At 39.7% G+C, this 18,820-nt stretch overlaps 1 protein-coding gene across 4 annotated transcripts in view; it reads right to left on the reverse strand.

Moving 5' to 3' along the window:
- Positions 1 to 432: 432 nt before the first annotated feature.
- ephb2b (eph receptor B2b) overlaps positions 433 to 18,820 on the reverse strand; it is a 122,423-nt gene continuing 104,035 nt past the window's right edge. Inside the window, exons 7-16 of one of the 4 annotated variants that reach the window (XM_040005600.1) lie at positions 18,318 to 18,480; positions 16,652 to 16,760; positions 15,235 to 15,302; positions 13,511 to 13,633; positions 13,145 to 13,392; positions 9,482 to 9,697; positions 8,896 to 9,045; positions 7,080 to 7,273; positions 6,297 to 6,452; positions 433 to 5,173 (exon numbers count right to left, since the gene is read on the reverse strand). In XM_040005600.1, coding sequence (XP_039861534.1) covers positions 5,065 to 5,173; positions 6,297 to 6,452; positions 7,080 to 7,273; positions 8,896 to 9,045; positions 9,482 to 9,697; positions 13,145 to 13,392; positions 13,511 to 13,633; positions 15,235 to 15,302; positions 16,652 to 16,760; positions 18,318 to 18,480 — 1,536 coding nt within the window. In that variant the 3' untranslated portion in view covers positions 433 to 5,064. The remainder of the gene's footprint in view (positions 5,174 to 6,296; positions 6,453 to 7,079; positions 7,274 to 8,895; positions 9,046 to 9,481; positions 9,698 to 13,144; positions 13,393 to 13,510; positions 13,634 to 15,234; positions 15,303 to 16,651; positions 16,761 to 18,317; positions 18,481 to 18,820) is intronic. The other 3 variants (XM_040005628.1, XM_040005610.1, XM_040005620.1) reach the window with 3 other exon arrangements.

Here is an 18,820-nt window from a genome sequence, read left to right on the forward strand (position 1 = left end):
TGATCCTCGGCATTTCAAGTGACTAGGTTTTGAGTGATTTGACATTCTTTTAAATTGCAAAAGAAATAATAGTAAAGTAAAATATAAATATAAATAGTATAGTATATATATATATATATATATATATATATATATATATAAAAATATATATTTACTTACAGCATTTATTTGTAGCTGCTTTTTACTTGATTAAATTAAATGCCAGCTGACTAGACTATTGCCACAGAGACACATTTTTATTACATGTAAACTTAAAAAATATCCTTAAAAAATGACTTAACCAGTAATTATCTGTCTGGCAGTGCAACAGCCAGAATCCACTCATGTTTGTGACACCACATATTTTTAGATAAACACTGTAAAACAGACGTTAAAAATGCTGATGATGATGATGATGATATTTAAAAACAATAAATAATGAAAAAAAAAACCTTATCGACATTTTCTTTTTATTACAGATGTTTTTTTTTTTCTTTGTGTTTTTTTTTATTGAGGAGAGTCAAGTTGGGCTTTCCATTTTTAGAAAATAAACCAATGACAATATTACAAATAATGAAATTGTTACATCATTCACAGGGTTACAGTCAATATACATTTATACAGAAATACAGGATCTCCCACATCAGTCACAGTGGTCTGAACCAGCACTGGTCTATAATATAGGCTTTAACAGACCAGAGGAGCACACAGAGATACCCTGACTGCACTAACCAACAGCCAGAGTGGTAGTGGTGGAGTGAGAGACTGGGGTAGGGTGAGAGAAACAGAAGGCAACACAAGTGACAGGATGCCATACTGGAAGAAAAGCTTGTTGAACTGAGCGAAAGACACAGGCCTGCTCTGAGCAGCAGCCAGCATTTGTCCATCAGCAGAAGCTTTCTGAAATGTCCTAAACACTGGTAATCTGGCTGCTGCAGCATTCGCAAACTACTTGGACCTGAAAATGTCACCCCAATGAGATACAATTGACCACCACGGCAGTAGAGGGCGCTCTGGTACTTCAGTCTGCAGCCATTAAAGAGGAGCCATTTTCTGCCACAACAGGAGCTAGACTTCAAGGTCTGACCAAACTGTAGTAAGGTGGCGTCCATATGCAGCCCAGTTGCTGGCACAGCTCGTGTTTATGCACACGGTCACGTAACTGTAACACTGAGGCTTAACGGTTTTTCTTCGTCCTTCAAAAAAATTGGCACACGGTGAGGACAGAGCTGAGTGGTTTTACTTTTCTTCACAGATGTAAAAGGAGAAAGTACAAGATGTTTCTCTGAAAAATGCAGAGACAAAATGCGTGAAACCATCACTGGCATCACCACCACACTGCATCTACTTTACTACCCAGAGGAAAACAAGGGAAAGTGGAGCCTGCATGTGTAGATGCCGTATTTTTGCTGCGGTAAGACTACACCTGTTGAGGTACTCATACATGCTGTTTTTTGGGGGGGAGGTGAATGGTAAAAAGCAACTGCTCTGAAAGAAAAAATAAGCAAGTGAATAAAATAAAGGGCACAAAGACCCTTCCGTATTTACAAGTCATCAAATTTCCAAGTGATTGAATATTGTGATATATACTACTGCACTTCTGAACTGTGAAAACCATTTACAAAAATGGAAAAGTAATTTCATTTAAATGAAATATTCAGTCTGATTTCAGAGGCAATAAAAGAATAATCACATTGAGTGAAAATTCTTTTAGAAACATGCCTGTCATAAAAACTGCACTAGCTGAATCACTAATTCATTTTCTATACATTTTTCAATAGCCTAGAAGTTGAACATACGAGCTCGCTGGTCACTGCTCTGATCTGCAACAATACTTTTTTTGTGCCACGAGAATCATAAGATACATAGAGCAGACACTTCATGCTGCATTTCCAAACACTCCAAATTCAAACAAAAGATTTAAACTCCAATATATGAAATGAAAAATAAAATAAAACCAAACTTTCAGAAAAAGAATTCTCTAAGCTGCAAGAAGTACAGACAGTATGGACCAAAAGAAATTTGAATAATTTCAGCACTATTCCACCACTGCGGCATGTCCGCCCACCCTGTTTTAGGTACTTCCTTGAAGCTAACGTCAAGGATAATTGCTTGATTAATAACTCACAGTCTTGGCAGCATCCAAGGACAAGCATCTGAATGAGCTTTAATGGGGCTGGAGCGAAACCTCACCAGCCTTGTGTATACTCGAGTCTAATTTCTTAAGTGTTTTTCCTGACGACAGCATATTTGCTGTACCATGAGAGCGTACAGCCTCAACTAAATAAAACTGATGAGCTGTTAAGTATTGGGAAATGGAAAGGGAAGATAATCAAAACTCAGGGAAAAAAAAAAAAGAAGACTACATGTTGGCATCAGTGGCATTTAGGTCACAGCATCACTTCTCACTCACTTCTCAGCTATGACTTAACAGCTCATGAGTCTCCTCCTTCAGTTTCATATGTTATGAAAAGCTTCCAGGGAAATATTTGTTCGATGTGTTGTACCGCAGATGAAAATAACCAAGCAGAGCGTAGGGCAGAAAAAGAATGAAAATCCCACCATCCACTGTTGGCCTTAAATTCTCCGGACAGGCAGGGATAATGAAAGGTAGAACAACAGTGGAGCAGTAACTGAGGTTTCTCACTTTCTCTAAGAGGGGCTTTGGTGCTAAAGCTGTCTCGGGAACTCCTGTCTACATCTGAGGATTTGGTGCAAGCAAACATGGAAGCATTGTCCGGTCCCGAGGAATCGTTCTCTCATACTCAGTGGCATGCAGCATTAGGACAAGACATGACACAACTGCCCCACTCATGAGTGGCAGTTCGCCTGCTGCTGTAGATTCTTTTAAAATCGCCGAGATGAAACCGGACAACTGTTGGAAGCCGACTGTGTGGAGATCAGTGGAAGCGACAGACAGGTGGCTCACAGGCATGTCTGTGATCAAGAGGACGGGGAAGGAATCAGTGCCTGGACAGAGCAGCAGTGATCAGGGTGCGGCTGCCCCGCTGTGACCAGACACATCTGACCGATGGCTCACAGCTGGACATCCATGTCTGGCTGTCAGGTCTCAGAGCGCAGCTCAGTGGGAGCTCTCCACTGCTGATAACATTTAGTGGCTGTGTACATAAACCCCTGTCTGATTCAACATTCACCATCGCTGGAGAATGACTGCATTGCTATACACTCCATCTTTCCCCCCATAACCCTTCCAACGGGTTACTGACCACAACACAAACAATGACTGAGTGCTCTGAACTCATTAGACAGTACCTTTCACAGGAAAATAAATGCATATACTGTCTATTAAATAAAGCCAAGGCCTGTTACATGAAATTGCCATTTATCTACATGGTTTTGTGCACCAACATGATTCAAAAATAATTTCAAAGCATTTATGGAAGATCCAGAGTGTTTTGTTGGAGTCACACAGTAGACTCAGTGCAGAAAAAAAAATCTTAAAGTAATAATAGCAGTTCATTGATACCAATAGAGAAATTAATACAACGCATTGCATGTTTTTCCATTCAGTCAACATCTCGCTGAAAAGTCCATTCACGAGTGGGATTGTGTGCGCGAGGAAAAAAAAAAATGTACGAATTTGTTTACAAAAGGAAAACTGGCAGAAGAAGACCGAATATAATGCAGACGCATTACACTCTGTAAAGTGTGTCAAATCTAAGCTCTTACCAAACAGAGTTCTAGTAATTGCAGCAAATCAAAGCACTGTGAAATTAACCACTCACTCAGCATGCTATCAAACAAGTCCCGACGTTTCGGGAGCGACTGCTTCTTTGTGCATGTGTTATGCATGTGCACATGCGGACACACAGCACCGGAGATGAACATGAGGGAGGAAGCTTTAACAGGGACTTAATGCACGTGGATTCTAATGTATAACCTGTCTCTTTTTGTATGACTACACAGGTATTCAGTTTGCTTAAAAAAAAAAAAAAAAAAATCAAGAAAATAAACTCAAGCCCACCGCCTTTGCAATCAGTTCTTCTGCTCCTGAACTGTTTAATTACAATAGCTATCTCTGAGTCATCGTTTTATGGCAGGTCATGTGCATTTGATATGTACAGTACAGGATCATGATTGGGGTGCAAAATACTTCTATTTGGCAGGCTGTGAGGGAAAAAAACACTTTAATTTTCTTTAGTGAGAGGAAGCATGGTGAGAGGGAGTCTTCATCACAAAATATCACACAATATAGAAAATTACTTGCAATGAGATTTTTTTTTTTTTTCCTTTTTCTTCAGTGTTGATTTCACTGTTTATCAGTCTGATTGAAAGTGGTTTTGACATTGTCTGTGGCAAAAGTTGTCTAGTTCACTCTTTTATATCATCTTTCCCGGGGAAACAGTTGGGTGTACACATCGGATCACCTAGTCTCCTCCACACCTTGCCTTTCTGAAAACCACAGAGAATTTCTGTGTTTTTGAACAATGTCCAAAATTAAAAACAAAACCAAAAAAACAAAATCCAGGCTTTGTCGAGAGCAGTCTCCTCAACTCTTCCTTGTGTTCTTTTTTGTTGCCCTTTTAAAGGGTAGCTTTCCTACTCAGTTCATCTAGTGTTCAACCTTATATCATCTATAAATTTAGATAAACTCCTTTCCTTTTTCAGTTTTTCTGCTTTTTTTTTTCTTTAAAAAATTCTTTAAAAAATTATCAGAACAAGCAAACCAAAAAATAAAACAAAATAAAATAAAACAACAACATCAATGAAAAAAGGTGGAAGATTGAAAAAAATGCGTTGCTGGTCACGTCTAACCTCCCATGTTTCTGGCTCTAAAGGTGGTTTGGCTGTGGGCGGTCTGATGCTTCTTCACAAGGACTTTTGTATTCCTAACTCTCCACAGCTGATCCCAAGGATGGAGGGAGAGTCAGGGTAAGGGGATAGGAGGAGCACAGAGGGAAGTGGAAAAGGGAATGGGCGATGAATGGCAGTCTGGTGGGAAGACCAGACACATTGTCACATGGAAAAAAAAAAGAAAAGAAAAAAAAACATCAACTCCATCCTCTGCACCCAGAGCCCTGCATCCCAACCGCCTTATTTTTCCCTCTGCTCCACTTGGGAGGGTCAAACCTCCACTGACTGGATCTGGTTCATCTGTGCCCGCATCATCTGGACACTATTCAAGATCTTCTTTTGATGGCCTGCTAACGTCACACCAACCCTCAGGATGTCACTGGAAGTACAGACAGAAGCAGATGTTAGGCTGATGTTACCACAGGCTATAAAACAGTCTTTCACGACCTATTATTCCATCTATCTTTCAATCTTTCCATCCACCCACACTATGCATGTAAAAGACAAACGGGCATTTGCCAAAAAAGTCAGAAATTGGTAGCAACATATCGCCACATATCACAGTATAATATGACAGCATAAGACATGACACGAGCATTACAACTGAAAAAAAACACATGTATGAAAAACGGTTTGACAGTAATCGAACGAAAGCATGAATGATTTTGACAAGACACAGTTGTGTGTCCATGCACTGAGGTTAGAAATAAAACAAAAATAAAGCTTGAACGTCAGTTGTTTTTTGTAAAGGAAGTCTTCTGGCTGTCTCTCACCACTAAATCGAATGTATACAATGCCAAAATCGCAACATGTTTTTCCACTAAAGTCTACCATAGAGAACATCCGTTACAAAGATCATGAGTTCCCGCTGAAATATCCAGTCCCACATTGTCTCAAGGCTTCGGCCCCAAATATCGCTTGCTTATAATGTGTTTCTTATCCATAAAATAATTAGTTTTCTTTCTTCTACTGCTAAGTCTCAGCAGTAATCAAAGTTGTTGAATTATCCATTACCATCTGTTTTCTTCAAAAGAACTGAAGCTCAACATTTCTGTGAAACAATGTCAGGCATGTGATACTGTTATACACTGACAGCATTTTTTTTTATCAATTTCTCTACATGTGGCACTCTTAACAAGATTCTATTTTATATGTTTGGGGTAATTGTTCTCCTAGTATTTCATGAAACCGACCCCACATTCTGATGTTTCCTCTTAATCTTTAAAGTGAGGTCAAAGAGAGGCCTGCTGAACACATGGCAGAGAATAAAGGCTGATTTTATAGCTCTGAGCTATTGTGCCGATGGTTCAGCCTTGCAACTGCATTATTACAATCTGCTAATTGCATGCAGTGCTTGCGTCTTTTCGAACAGGCCAGAGGCAGAGTCTGGTGCTCGTTCAAGTTTTAGGTATATATGAGACTCAGCAAACCCACTTCTTGTGATCTTTTCTTTTCCCTTTTTCCTTATCGTATCCAGAATACCAGCAATCATCAGCACTTACTCCATGGTCATCTGAGACACCACATCAAATGTAGTGAAGTCCGCATTGGCAAAGCTGTCTTTATACTGGCCCATCTTGATGGCATCCAGCCACTCATCCACAGTGCTGAAGCTGGAGAAGTCTGGGATGCTGCGGTCCAGGAGAGGGAGATGAACACTGAAGGGGACACAAGCAGGGCCCGTTAAGAACAACGATAATACAAAATGGCAGCTTGAACATCAAAGCCAGTCTAGACCACCTGGGTATGATTCAAAGATGAATTATTACATTACATTTTCAAAATTTGAGACGGAACTTACAAAAATCCCACCGGCCTTATCCATGAACCAATATTTTCCAAAGTGATTCCTCATAAAGGGTATTTTCCAAATGAAGTGATAGGCTTCAGGGAGCCAATATATTCACTCAGTCTGTGTGGAAAATTTGGCCCTTGGTCCTGCAGTTCACCACAAACTAAACTACAGACGGGGATAATGGAAATCAGTAAACCCTGGCTCTCAAAGGAAACTAACACCCAGAGCAGAAACGCTTCAAATGTTTTGAAAATTTTGAAAGTGCTTCAATCGAGGATTTGCCTGAAGCATTCGTGGGAAGGATCTGATCTATCAAACCAAGGCTTTAATTTACATAACCGCTCGGCGCCATGGGAAACAAGAGACAAAAGTTGACGGTGCTGTGGATGATACTGTAGCAAGAGGACGAATTTAGAGAGACAGAGTCTTTTTATGGAGAAAGACTCTGATGCTTATATTCTATCATTGACAAAATCTGTTTTTCACTCACCCTGAAGATAAAGGGGTCATCGCCTTCAGTGTGTTAGGATTACGGATCATCTTGTCAAGGTTGTTAACAATCTGGCTGAACTTGGGCCGGTTGTTGCGGTCCTTCTGCCAGCAGTCCAACATGAGCTGGTGAAGGGCACTGGGACAGTCCATGGGCGGGGGAAGCCGGTAGTCCTGCTCAATGGCATTGATGACCTGCAGGGGGAGACAAAGATTTCTAAGGGCCGCTATGAGGCTCTACAAGGAGGAAACTGATTTTTAGGGAGAAGAGATTTAAGAGCCAATTCTGAAAGATGTGAAGACATCTTTCCTTAATTATAAATAACAATATGATAGTTTAAAATACTGAATTACATGGGCTACATTTGAAAGTATGGATGTTTGTCTGACAATATATTATAATACATTACGTTATTAGATTGTTAATTGCAGCAGTGCTTTTGAAAATAAAATCATGCAAGGTAGGAAAAGGAAAAACAAAAAAGATTTACATTTTTATTTTGTTGGTAAACTTTACATATATTTAGTGATATTTCTAAGACTTAGAGAAAAAGAAAAGTATCTTTGTTCAGAGTGCCAAAATAATGGCTCATAAAACTTTGAAAAGTTATAAGAAGCAGCTGCTTTTTATTGGGAAATGAAATCAATTTAATTTTTTAACGATGTAGTATCCCACGCCTAAAAAAAGAATTCTCAATATTTCCCTTACAAATACAGTTATTAATTATTATTATCTTAGCTTTATAGACTAATGCTCCATCCACAGTAAAAATTCATCACAGCCACATCTAACACAAGTAAATCCCGGCGCTGATGCTTTCATTTCTGATTAAATGAAAACATCCGTTAAGCAGTGAACTGCTACAGCCATTACTTTGTGCATTAGTGTGCAAAGTAATGGATGAAATATTTAAATCACTTTTGATTACAGTTATTCCATATATATATATATAATATATGTGGAATATTTTTGTACAGAACTCACTATGTTAATTCCGATTTTGAAGAGGTGTGAAACTCTAGTTAGGTCAGTAGGAACATAAACCTTATTCGAACAACTTCACATTTCCCCTTACACTCTGCCAACAGTGACTTAATCTCCGGCCTTTAAAATGTATTTAATGCTTTCTCCCCATTAAGCCACCTTAAATATGTGTCTGACGTGTGCCATGGATGTTGTTGGTCGAGGGAGAACACAGAGGTGGTGCACGGCTAACAGAGTGAAACAACTCAGAGGACACTTGTGACAAGGATGCCCAATCCCCTGCTCATTATCAGGACCATTAAAGAAGCTCCATTCAGACCCAGATTAATCTCATTCATGAGACCTCCAAACGAGGACCCCGATGGAGCAGAAACACTATCTGGAGCTGCTAATAAGATAACTGTTGAGGTCCTCAGTCCCTCTTAGCACATTAGTGTTCTCACTTTCAATTTGAAACTATTTTCATTATCTCTCTCCCCATAATTTGCTCTCCCATCCACTACCCAGAGGGAGATAGAAAATGGAGGCTCCAGTCAAGAGCAGAAATTGTCCACTGAGCAGGGCTGTGCATTTCAAATGATCTGATTATGTCTCTGTGGCGAGTGCGGGGAAATTTTCATATAAAGCCCATGTGTGAAAGCTGCTGTTTAGCTAAGGGAAAGCAGATATGATGGCAAAATGCCTCTCTAAGGAATTTGAGGCTGTAATGAAACTCAGAAACCCAAAATGTACCCGTAGCAAGGCCTCATTTAAAATGTTTCAAGGGGAACTTTGTCTAAAGAATTAAGAACAGCCAATTTAAAAATTATTTCAGCAAAAATTAAATACATACATCTTGATTAGTCATGTCCCAGTAAGGCCTCTCTCCGTAGGACATGACTTCCCACATGACAATCCCATAGCTCCACACATCACTAGCAGAGGTGAACTTTCTGTACTGGATAGCTTCGGGTGCAGTCCATCGGATAGGGATCTTCCCTCCCTGTGAACACAAAGGGCACAACCTCAGCAAAAGACGCAAGACCGAAACCTGACCGTCACAGTGTCCTGGCTCCGGAGAGAGACACTGTTCATGGCAACAATGCTGATGGTAATCCAAACTGGGAGATGGATATAACAAAACCCCTGGGAGGAAAGTGTGGTACATGAAATACTGGAGAGAGAGAGGAAGTAAAGAACAGGTGAAGGGGTGATATTTGTCTTGATAGGGAAAGCAGTCTGGGAGTGCACTGTAGTATGCACGTCAGAGCTTGACTTAACCCTTAAAATAACCTATAAAACTTTCTGCCAGCAGCAGACGAATGGAAGCCACGTGGTCATTTGCAAAATCATGTAAATCATTTAGAAGACACAGTTTAATTGACTGCTTGTGTGTCTCGTGTCTCATTAGATGAAGGGAAGACTTGATTCTTTCATACCAAAGCGCTAGTGTAAGTAGGATCCGACGTATCATCCTCGAGGAAGCGTGAAAGGCCGAAGTCTGACACCTTGCACACAAGGTTGCTGTTGACCAGGATGTTTCGGGCAGCAAGGTCACGGTGCACATAATTCATGTCGGCAAGGTATTTCATGCCCGAGGCGATGCCGCGTAGCATACCAACAAGCTGGATCACTGTGAACTGCCCATCGTTTTGCTGTAAAAGAGATATATTGAATTACAACCACGTATTACACGGAGGGGTTCATAAAGAGGAGAAATTCTGGTTCACAGCAGGACAATATGTGCATACAGTTAGACCATCAGTGCAAATTCATCTTTAGTTTTGTTAATTCTCAACCAAGTTTAAAAATTGTGTTTTCGGGATCATCAGTTATGGTTTAATATTTAAAAAAAAAAAAAACTTTCACTGTCTTGCCTTAAACTTTTTATTAAACTTAAAAAAAAAAAACGTTGTGTCCAGCTTGAGACTCAAAAAAGACTATACCTAAAAATACATCCAAAAGGGACATGGTGCTGTGCTCATACACTATAGGCATTATCTATTTGATGCACCAAATAAAATGTGACATTTCAAGCACCACTGGTGATGAAGAGCAGTGGTGTTGTAATGTCACATTTTTTATGCTTAGAGCTTTTATTTTGTTGCATACAATTTAAACATTCTTTTTTCAGAGATGAAAATGTTAATAATGCCATTTTCTTTCTTTTAACTCTTCCACACACTCTGCTAAAAATGTGCTACAAATCCACACTTTAGTTTAATATAGTTAGATTATATATAGAAAAAAAAACATGTATAGATCTGCCTGAAACCCTGAGCCCATAATGTCAGCGTAGAAAGTTACTATAACGTATTGGCTTTCCTTTAACAAAACACATGGAAGACAATGTTTGGGTTTGTCCAACTCGGCTCAGCACGGACGGGCAGGACTAAGCTAGGTCTGGCTGGCAGTCTACAGCTGTTCCCCGCCCTGGTTTGGTTAGGGCTTTACCCCATACGTGGGGAGCGTCTGGAGCAGTGGTGCAGCTGTGACTCCAACTGTGCACACCTGCACTCTCCCCACCACCCACCACGTTGCCTGGAAAACAAAAGATTCCACAGGATGGTGCATGGGAGCTCAGAGCCGGGTGTGAACAGACAAAAAGGCTAAGAAGTGGAATTGGAAGGGCAGGCAAACAAGGCCCAGAGCACAGCCAAATTCCTCTAGCCCATTTCTCTTTCAAACACTTTGCTGCTCATTAGCCGAGTGGATGCTTCTCCTCACGTCAAGCTGCTCCTCCTTGTCTACCACAGCAATTAAGCAGAATGCATTATTCATGAAACTTTTCTCACAAATACACAGTGCCACCTCATCTGAAAGCTATGTTTGCATATACTTTAATTGGAAAGATTCATCCAAAGTCTTTGGGGTCAGACTAACTGGAAGTAATACCCATGAATTTGTGAATGAAGGTCTAGTGTGACTAATATGAAAGCAGTGTTTCACATTAGAGACAGAATTTCATTTTTTGTACTTTCTCACCTCATATTGAGCTGCAGACACAACCCCCAGCCTTGATCGATCTATTCCTTTCTCTACCTTGCTGCAGGTTTGCTGCAGAAAGCAGCAGGGGAGACAGTCCTCCTGCAGGCAGCTCACTGCAGTGACCATTTAAACAACCGCCCACCAATCACCTCAGAGAAGACACGAACCATGTTCGGAGGCTTTGACACTGTCAGCAACTGTTGTCATAAACTGTCACCATGAGGCGTTGCAGGCGTTCCCTGTTGCTTTGAGTACAATGTGCTGTCAAATATGTTTAGCAAAGATCTAAATATACACAAACACCATGAGCCACAAGATCAAATTCCAAAAAGAGACGATCCTTTCCCTCTCAGAGGTCAGAGGCAGAATGCAAAGAAAGATTTTGAAACCAGTCTGAGCAGTATGCTGACAGGAGCATGGATGTTTGTTTCTTAAGTCTTGGCCTAGGAAAGCTAAACTGGAGGATATCATTTAAAGAGATAGAGACTGTTCTCTGGTAGTTAATAATTAACCAAAAATACCATGGGAAACAAAGAAGAAAGGCAGTGGTTCTGGTGCTCACTGAGAAAATGGAAATTTAAGCAATAAGGCTAGATTAATCCATATAAAAAATACAAATCTACTAGTCTAAGATGCATTTTTATTTCACTCACATCCCAAGACAGATGGTAAAGGTTTGTCTGATATCTCATCTCATATCCAGTATCATTTTTAAACATCTGACATCTCATTTTAACTCTAGCAAAGTATCTTAATTATTTATGGGGGTTGTAAATGGCAGAGCATGCCTGCCTCATTCTAATATCCTTCTCTGGTTAAGATTATGAAAATTAAAAATCTTGGGAGCAATCCTTATTTCTTGTCAAGGAGTGGTTGGTGGGAGGGTCTTTGTATCCATAGTCTGATATGTATGTGCATCCATACACATTGCAGCATATTAAGTAGAAAGAGTAAACACAAGTAAAGACAAGAAAAATAGAAAAGCACACAGACAGTGCTGCAGTCTACCTTAAAATGCTTCTATATTTATTATTGGTTTCACTTTGAAGAGAAACTGAGTAAAAAATGTTAGTGTTGGGGTGAACACACATTCAGTGTGTGTGAGATGCATGATTGATGAGAACAATTTTAACACTGTAACTCACTGACTATACTGGAGAGATTTTATGAATAATATTTCCTTGAACTAAGACTAAACGAGTGCATAAATGACATCAAATTATTTGAGAAGTACTTGTGTAACTGTCAGTGTGCGTTTGCGTGCGCGTGTCTATGTGCAAATACCATTTAATATTCTTGTTTGTGATGCATCTAAATAACCAGCAAACTAATATGACTGAATGATTCATGTTTTCATATTAACACTGCAATCTGAAAACCATCCTACTTACAAAATGCAAAAGCTGCAATTTTACATTTTGAGAAGAACTTCACAAACTGTAATTAACAGTGCATTAATAATCAGGAGATGCTAAAAAAATCCAAACTGACAACTGTGCATTTCTTCAACAACCATTGGAGGTAAATTTACTGAAGTGAAGCTAATTAGCATTAATTCCGTGATTTGGCATAGCAACTAAAATTAAAAAAAAAAAAATGAAAACCTTGTTTTCTTGATAATAATATGCTCTTGTCATAGTAGGGGTGATTGCCTCTTGTCAGTTTTTGACAGGTAGTTAGCAGGAAACAGCAGTTGTCTAGTGTAACAGACACTGTTGTCAAAAAACTCATTCTGCTAATACCATCACATCAGTTTTTAGGCTTGTCACAAGAAAAGCCCTGAATTGAGACCTCTAAGATTCAAAGCAGTGAAGCAGTTCATCTTGTCAGTGTGTGAAGTTAATGTTACTGTTAGCAAAACAGCTGCAATAAAGAGCTTTCAGTTTCATAAGTCAGTCTGACTCACTGCCAGTTTGTCATTATTAATATACGGCTAACCATGCAACTAGCAGCAAACATAAATCAGTGCAATAATTACCTCATTTAGTACTATGTAGACCACATAAATTAAAATTTGTAGAAGAAGACTAAATCACAGGTGCAATATTGAGACAAAAAAAAAATCTATCACGGATGAGACCCAGGCTAAATAATGCAAACATGTAGTCACTTACTCTGAGGAAAGTGTCCAGAGATCCATTTTCCATGAACTCAGTGATGATCATAACGGGACTGCTCTTGGTGACCACACCTTCCAGATGAATCACATTAGGATGGTCAAACTGGCCCATGATACTGGCCTCGCTTAAGAAGTCTCGCCGTTGCTTCTCTGTGTAGCCAGACTTCAGTGTTTTTATCGCCACAAACATCTCCCGTTTACCTGGAAGCTTTAGGTTGCCACTGCACACCTCCCCAAACTCCCCTGCAAAGAGGTTGCATAGAAAAAAATTGTTTAATTAAAGTTTGCATCAACTGCTATTTAGAAATCAGCAAACATTGCGCCGTATTCTGGCCACGTTTCAGTCAGATTTTTCCATTACCTGCACCAATGACCTGTTCAATCTTCACACAGGATATATCAATCTCCTTCGCAAACTCCCTCACAGCCTCATTGGGATCCTCATATGTGAACGGATCAATATAAATCTTCATTCCTGGAGTCACTTGTAAAAAAGGAAAGTACAGCTATAATATTTGATTCCTGTGGTCATGCTTACACTGCTGTGGCTTGACAGCCAAATGCAGTGAGGCACATTAACAAGCAATTCACCTTGCATTCACACACTCCTGTACAATTATGGGATTTCTGGTGTGACATTCAAGCGATGAAGGTTGAAAGATGGAAGCAGTAGTGTAGTTACAAATAGAGGTTATAAGTAGTGCCTCATGGCTATCGTGCATGGCTATTCAGGCAGCAAGGACATGGTACCTCCAGTCCTATGATAAGGCAGGTTAAAATATATATGTATAATCTCCTGTGAGTCATAGTGCCATTAACACCCAGGAAAGAAACCTGGACCATATATCAGAATTGCTTAGCCCCACTCCAAGAAATAAATTGGCTATCCTAAGCCCTAGTGCCAGGTAAATTGGCTTAAGGTGGCTTTTAAGCATTCAGGGACTTAAGTGTCCCAAGTTTTAAATCCGATTATTAAGCTCATACCTACACATCAAGCCAGAGGCTATTTGAATGGATACTGAACTAATGGTCCACTGCAGAGCTAGCCGAGCTAGCAGACTGCCTCAAAACCTGGCACACAACGCTGAAGAAACACAGTGCAGAGACGAACAGATGGAGACGATCTTACCAGGAAACCCCCCACCCCCTTTACTAAACCCTAAAATCTCTTCCCAAGCTGTAGCACTGTTTAACAGACCACCTTCATGCGATGGCAAAGACCACCAAGAGCAAGGGCAGAAGTCTGAACTGTGACTGGTGTGAGGACAGAATGCACAAAGGCACACTGGCTTCTGATGTTAATAGCTGTGAAATACCCACGCCTTTCACTAGCACAGTGAAACTGAACTAAACTAGAATTCTTCACACAGAGGATTTTACACAAAAAAGATGAAGCAGAGTGGTAATTACAAAATAAAATAAACAAATTTAGATTAGGCCATAAACTTGAGCTCAAAACAGATCTCTGTTTCTCCAATCATGCAGGAAAGAGACAGATTAGCTTTAAGATCTTAGATGAAGCAGTGGTGAAATTACTCCTCAGTCCTTTTTCACAGATTTATCTCTGCATTATTGTCCCTATGATATTGTACTGCCTGAAAACGAAGAAAATCATTGAGTAATTTCATTCATTCAGAGTCTTTTGAATTTTTTAACAATGACAAATGACTCACGTGCATTAGCATGCTAATGGCCTTAACGTGAGTAAAGACTGACCTATTTCTGGCACAATGGATTTAGTTAACTATGAAATGTGTTTCACAGTACACATAGACACGCACACACACACACGCACGCACACACTTGGAACACTGGTTTTGATGTGGTTAAATCCAAGCTCTGAGTGAGCAGATCCAAATAACAAAGTGGGGGACGAGCAAATAATGGGGTGCTGTGCAGGGCTGTAGCCAAGGACACCAGCATGCAAGGTGGTAGCCATGGAGACAGGTGTGTGTGGCAGCATGAGGTCTGAGTGATAGCCATGGAGATGACTATGTGACGTGGTAGTCATGGAGACAGGTGTGTCTGGTGCAGGAGGAGGAAACAATGGTGACCGCAAGCAGAGAGGAGTGGTGGTTTACTCACTGTGGCCACTGGTGTAGTGCTGCAGCTTGTCTGTGTATTCTGAATCTGCCCTGTCAAAGCCACGCCTCCTGGGGGAAAGACAAAGAACTCTAGCACTGGTTCAAGGAAAAGGAGCAGGGAGGAGGAGAGAAACAAATCAAACACCCCCAGGTCTACCTAAACTGAGGAGATTGCTGCAAGCCAGGACTTGGTGAGCAGAGAAGCCTTTTGCTGTACAGAGAAAAGTATCCAGCTATGCAGTCGTACTAATTCGATTTTCTTTCCAGTACACAACAGTTGGGCAACTGCATGAATCTGCATGTCTCTCCCTCCTGCCCCAAGTTCATATAATGATAACATGGGTGGGGGTTATTGGTAAACACATAAATATCAATTTTCAATTAGATAAGCTTGTATGGTAATCGGTAACATCACAGAGACTCTTCAAACAGAACATGACAGAGGTCTTCTTCACAGATAAATAAATACAGAAATATCAGGTATTGCCAATTACTACAGATCTTCCAATAAATACTTGAGGCTTTCGCCAAAAACAAGTTAATCCCTCATTGACTGTTAAAATCCCCAAATTCAGCTACAGAAAACGAAGAAATTTGTGCTCAAGTTTTTTGTTACTAAGAATCGAGTATCTGTTACTTAGCACTGTAGGTATGCACTTCATCGTTTCTGCTTATGAATCCAACTTGTAACTAAGCGCACCACCATAACCAGATATCTCAGAGCGCCACCCTAAGTTCTGGCTCAAAACAAAACAAACAAAACCCTAACAAGATTATACTTCGGTTAGATGAAAAAGCAATTTTTTAAATTCTGTTTCTGTATCATAGTTTTAGCCACTGAGCTAGTTTTTAGTATTACAGACTTAATATATGGCACATCAGATCAGATTCTTTTTACCTTTTTTTTGCACTGTATGATCTACAGTATGTCATCACGATCTATGACAGTGACATGTCTAAGCAAAATAGCCTGCCTACATAGTAAAAAAAGAAAAGAAAAAAAGGGTTAAATCTCCTATAGAACACTGAAAAATTAATCTTGTCCATTCTTCTGTGAATTAAAATGCTGTACAGGTGGATGGCTACACTTTTAATTTAAGCGGCCATAATGAGAACTGAATTCTTAATCTTGCATTATAAACCTCTGGCACCGTCTGAGTGTGAGCATCCAAAGAGCTCTAATTTCAGAGATCCAGACTTTTACATATTATTTTTGCTGCTGCGAGACTGAAACTTATTAAGAATTAATATATGTTAATCAAATTGTTTTCATCGCTGCAAAATCACATTTATGAAGCCATGACCCCGAATAAGCTTACTAATAAAAACTCAACAAATAAAAAGTGCTCATGTTGCAGGCCTGTTCAGACATTATATCAGCGAGCAGTTTAATAAACTCTGTGTCAGGACTGACTCACCGATTACAGACGATGATGATGACAACCACCGCGATGAGGAACACCAACCCAGCAGCTGCTGAGCCAATGATGAGAGGCAGCTTCTCCTGAATGCTGGTGTTGTATTCCGCTGTAGAAAGAAAAAAGATATATAGATAAACACAGATAAACATGTGTCATGTAAAAATACACACACCCACGCACGCAGAGTCACAAGCTGAAACATATGGGCAAGCGTCTGAGCCACTGCATATGGAGGGAGCAATGGGTGACAGACAAACATACGGCTCGGTGAACCGATGAGCATTTTGGCATCTTGACTGGTTGCATGCACCATTTTCCAAAGCACAGTGAATGTGTTCAGATGCCACAGATATGGACAAATCATCTGGCAGAAAGTGTGTGAAGTGAGAGAGAGCATGTTTGGGTGAGACCCAGACTGATCAGGCAGCCAAAAATGGGAAACCAGCTACTGAATGTGCACACAGCCACGGCGCCAGATTCTTTTCTTGAGTACCACGAATGATAAACAACTTTGCAATCTTCCAAACAAATGGGTGTGTGAGTTTCCCACTGCTTTTTAGTAATAGTTAATAGTTCATAATACGATGTAATGTAGGTGGTAATAGAAAAAAAACACATTTATTAATGAACAATATTCACCCCCAAGATGTTATTTACAACTACGTCATGTTTGTATTATTTATTTTTATTATTTACAAAGTTGTGTGGGGCTAGAAGTGTTGCCTAAATTATTAATAACATATAATAAACTCTTTGGAGTCTTCAATCATTCATCAAGAATAAAGTTAGTGCAAGTGATTGATAGTGTGCTGATGTAGGTTGCTGGAACTCTGCTGAGAATTCGCTGATGTAATAATTTCTCTGTACAATTGTATTTGTTTTTTAAACTTTGATGTGAATACAGTTTAATAATTAATTAAAGCATCTGTGCTTTTCTTTTGAAACCCCAGTTTCAAAAATATAGTTACAAGCACAGTAGTTTCTGTTTTTTTCTGTTTAACTTTTCATTTGCTAGTCATTTTTCCTTTCGTCTTCTTTCAAACACACACACACACACACACACACGTTAGAGTCTCTGTTTACACAATATTTACAGGTACGAGACACTTTGATACCTGTAGCATTAGCACGGCATCAAGGATATTTGTATTAAAGGCTGAAGACGGCACCGCAGGCACAGGAAACATGATGTTCAGAGGGGGAAAACCCAGGCTTGGTTCTAAAATTAAACAATTCCACTGATGTCTTCTAAATGTTCTTCGTCTTTAGTTATATTGCAGTACAAAGATAAGGTATCGCAGTACCTTGTGTTTGACTTGAAAGCTTAAAAACAAAAAAGCTACATTTTTTCTTTTCATAAAGAAATCTGTTTAACAACACAAAGGAAAGAAATCTGCAGCGCTGAAAAGGAGGATAGTAATTATTATACGAATAAAATATTTAAGATTTCTCTTGCTGAAAAAAGGACAATGAAAATAAGAATATGACTTCAAGGCCTGTCTTATATGGTTTCGGGTATTGGTATTGTTTACGCCACAACATGCTTCCTTCGCATTCCAGCAGCTGTCTGAATTCATACTATACAACATGGTGTGTCGGCAGGCCACGCATGAAAGGTGATAACAGCCCTGCGTGCTCTGGTGAACATTGGCTGAATTCTCACCCTCAGTCATGGTCTGGAAGTACAGTTTGCCACTGTAACGTCCAAACCCAGCTACGGTGCGGGCCCGGACCTGGAACACGTAGATGCTTCCTGGCTTGAGGCTGCGGATGACTGCAGTGTTGGTCTGGCTTCTGATAGTGGTAGAGTTATATTCTGATTGGTCCTGCAAGAAAAAAGCATGTTAAAGAAAACAAAATGTTAAATTTGGGAACATTAGTAATAACAGTCTTATAAGAATTATGAACTACTTCTTAAAGTAGAACCCAGAAGAGACAAATAATTCAATAGTATCGACAAGCCCAGCATCTAGCACTTATAAGGAATTTTTTAAAAATATATATATGTATATTTTTCTTATCTTCATTCATCACGCTGTGTTGTTTTAAACTGTGCGTATATTAATCACATTGTACCTGCAATGTTTGGAGGTGGAACAGTGCAGAGAAAAAAAAAAACACTGATAAATTTCCTGACTTCTCTACATTTCTTTTACATTCAAGGTA

Source organism: Simochromis diagramma, unplaced genomic scaffold (genome assembly GCF_900408965.1).
Source record: "Simochromis diagramma unplaced genomic scaffold, fSimDia1.1 OVJJ01000320.1, whole genome shotgun sequence".
NCBI classification, from domain to species: domain Eukaryota; kingdom Metazoa; phylum Chordata; class Actinopteri; order Cichliformes; family Cichlidae; genus Simochromis; species Simochromis diagramma.